This window comes from Poecilia latipinna, unplaced genomic scaffold (assembly GCF_001443285.1).
Source record: "Poecilia latipinna isolate Pla-1442-1.1 unplaced genomic scaffold, P_latipinna-1.0 Scaffold624, whole genome shotgun sequence".
NCBI lineage: Eukaryota > Metazoa > Chordata > Actinopteri > Cyprinodontiformes > Poeciliidae > Poecilia > Poecilia latipinna.
This window is the reverse complement of record NW_015113240.1, coordinates 159,455-162,418: the sequence shown is the minus strand read 5'-3', so window position 1 is coordinate 162,418 and position 2,964 is coordinate 159,455. Positions and strand designations below refer to the sequence as shown.

Sequence of the window (2,964 nt, the reverse complement as noted above, 5' to 3'; positions counted from 1 at the left end):
CACCGTACGCCCCGCGGCCTTAAAAAAGGGTTAAGGATCTCTTTTTTTTTTATTCTTTTTTTTTTTTTTTTTTTTTTTGGCCCATTATAATTCTTTCATTAAGGTTATTTTTTACCCGCTCCCTTCATTGTTAAATTGTGACAATATAAGAAGTCAAAATAGCACAACTTAATAACTGTTATCAGATATCATTTAGCAAAATACTACAAAGTAACAAGACTGGTGGTGTGGTGGCTATAATGTTATGGCTGAAAAATTAAAGTATTTTGGGGTTTTTATTACCTCAATCTCTTGAGATTAAAACAATCATTTTTGAACACACACACACACACACACACACACACACACACACACATACACAGACGTCTTGAATACACAAAACTAACTTGCAAGTAATTTTTCAGCACAATATAGGAGCTTGTTTGAAGTCAATAATTCCTTAATACCTTGGCATTGATGAAAAAGTACTAGCTGGAAGTGAAATAATCAGTCCACGGAACAATAATAAGTTGAAATACCTTGTTCCATGGACAGACTATTTCAGTAATAACTAGTACTTTTTCATCAAAACACCTACCTCATGCTGAAAATTTACTTTGAAGTCAATTTTGTCTTATTCCAAATATATTTGCACTGAGAACTAGACCAAAAATAAAATATTATGTTTTTGCAGTCACGTGTTTCTGGAGTAAAATAAGGATTTTTACTTTAGATTCAAATTAAGTAAGGGATTTTCTTTAAGTGAACCATTTTTTAGATCCACTCAGATGCTTTTGAGTGGAATTAATATATGCAGTACAAATGCAGGATTTAGCCAACTACCTGAAATAACCCAGAAAAGCAAGTAAAGAAAAAAAGAGAGAGATCACGCACTGTAAAAAAAAGTCTATGATAAACAGTAATGTTGTGTGAGGAAACCCATAAAGAAAACATAAACTGTTGATTTGATGTGAAGTTCCTGTTGATAAATGAATCTGTGAAAATTGTAATTTGTACATTTTTACATTTGAACATTCATTGTTTTTATGTTCATTTTACGGGAAAACATTTGTCTTTTTTCCCACCTTTAAGCTAAAATGTTTGCTTTTGCAGCATCATTTTTAAAATGTAAAAAAAGAAAAACTTAGAAAAAAGCCAATACTGTAACCGTGAAAGAATAAAATGTTTTACTGGTAATTTTACGGTGGAATTCTGGGAGCCACGACTGTTAGAGTTACCGTATACCGTGAGATTTACGTTTTTTTTGTTTTTACAGTGCACATACCCCTCTCCTCCACTCACCTGCGGGACCACTTGGCCGATGGCCGTCCGAAGGGTCTCTTCCACAGCACGCCGTGCAGCTGCACCTTGGTGCTGATGTCCAGCGCTTCGGAGTCTGACTGCTCCATGGACGTCCAGGGTGACAGCAAAGAGTTTCTGGATGAAGATGAGAACATCCCCTCAACAGAATTCCCCTCACCCTGGGAGGTGGGGCCAAAAATAAAAAATAAATGTAGATATATATATCTATATATATATATAAAGTGTTGCACAGTCTGTCAATAACAATTAGTCCAACAACATTCGATTAGAAACAAAACACGCAGAGATCCTGCAGGCGCATCCAGCCTCAATACCAGGCAGGCGGAGGAGGAAGCAGGAGGCAAATCCCAATAACTCAGCAGGCTGGAATGATGCAGCTGCCAATACGCTCATCAGCTGGAGGCAGACAGACCCGCACCGCATCGTGAGCACATCAGGGAGGGAGGGAAGCTTTAGGAATGAGTTGCTAAATCTGAAGCCGGTCGATAGAGTCCGGCCAGTAAAAGCTGTTATTCAGATTACAGCACTCTCAGTTTACAGCTACCGGCAGGTACGACCTACTGGGTCTCTCTCTGTCTCTCCCTCTCATTTATAATTTGCTCCCTAGTTTCAGAAGCAGCGAATGATGAGGAGGACATCTGTTTGTGTGGCAGGACTTTCTAGTAAAAGGGACCGGAGAGTCTGACATGCAGCTTCAGTGTCATCAGTGTCAGATTAATTCCCAGCACATGTGTCTGAGTGGAAGGGCGGCGGATTATACAGATACTCACGGCTCGGCTTTAGCGTCCAGGACGGTGAGACGCATTAGCCGCGCGGAGAGCTTCCAGATGAAATGGCCTGGACGAACCGGACAGAGAGGAACAGTCTCAAAGTTATATAACTGACATGTTGACATTTTTTTTGTCATGTTAAAATTCAATTTAATGTCGTTTCCCGCGATTTTATGAATCAATGTCAACATTTCCAGGTCTGACTTCGAAGTCCTGTAATTTGACCTCTTACAAAATTGGATCCAGCATAAACTGCGGGTCAGGGCCATTGTAGGTAGAAAACAGAGGAGTACAAAATAAAATAATAGTAATAAGAATAAAATAATAACACTCAGAAACTTTGAGATTAAGCTTGAAATCTCAAAATTTGCTAGAATTTTTTTTTTTTTGAAAATTTTATTTTGAAAAGTAAAAAAGGTTAGACTTTTGGAAATTTTCAGTTTCAAAAGTTAAACATTTTTGAAACTCAGAAATTTCCCAATGTTTTTTTTTTCTAATTTTTGAGAATAATCTCAAATTTTCAGCTTTTTAGGCTCAGAAATTCCCAGTTTTGTTTATTTCCAGATAATTTTCAAACTTTTTGCAGTAAATTTAATTTTTTTTATTCTATCTACAAAGGCTCTAATACGTAGTCGTAAACAGTTTGTCCTTCAAAAGTCACTGAATTTCAGAGACAAATGTCTTGGCAGTATTATGCAAAATCAACTTTTTGCATTTTACATCATGTAGTGTTATTCCCTCATCAAACACATACCTTTAGCATTTCCTTAATTCTTTCCTGCACGTTTAAGAAATCCATTAATCTCCCCTGGCAACCCGTTGAGTTGGGCAAAATGCCTGTGTGGAAGAAGCTTTGAGAACTCCCCTACTCTGCTCCTTCAGACTAGCCAGC

General features: G+C 37.5%; 1 protein-coding gene across 2 annotated transcripts in view; it reads right to left on the bottom strand.

The window, feature by feature from the left end:
• Positions 1-2,331, bottom strand: part of plekhd1 (pleckstrin homology domain containing, family D (with coiled-coil domains) member 1) — a 19,529-nt gene extending 17,198 nt beyond the window's left edge. The window contains exon 1 of one of the 2 annotated variants that reach the window (XM_015043300.1): positions 1,282-2,331. In XM_015043300.1, coding sequence (XP_014898786.1) covers positions 1,282-1,436 — 155 coding nt within the window. In that variant the 5' untranslated portion in view covers positions 1,437-2,331. The remainder of the gene's footprint in view (positions 1-1,281) is intronic. The other variant, XM_015043301.1, reaches the window with a different exon arrangement.
• Positions 2,332-2,964: the final 633 nt, after the last annotated feature.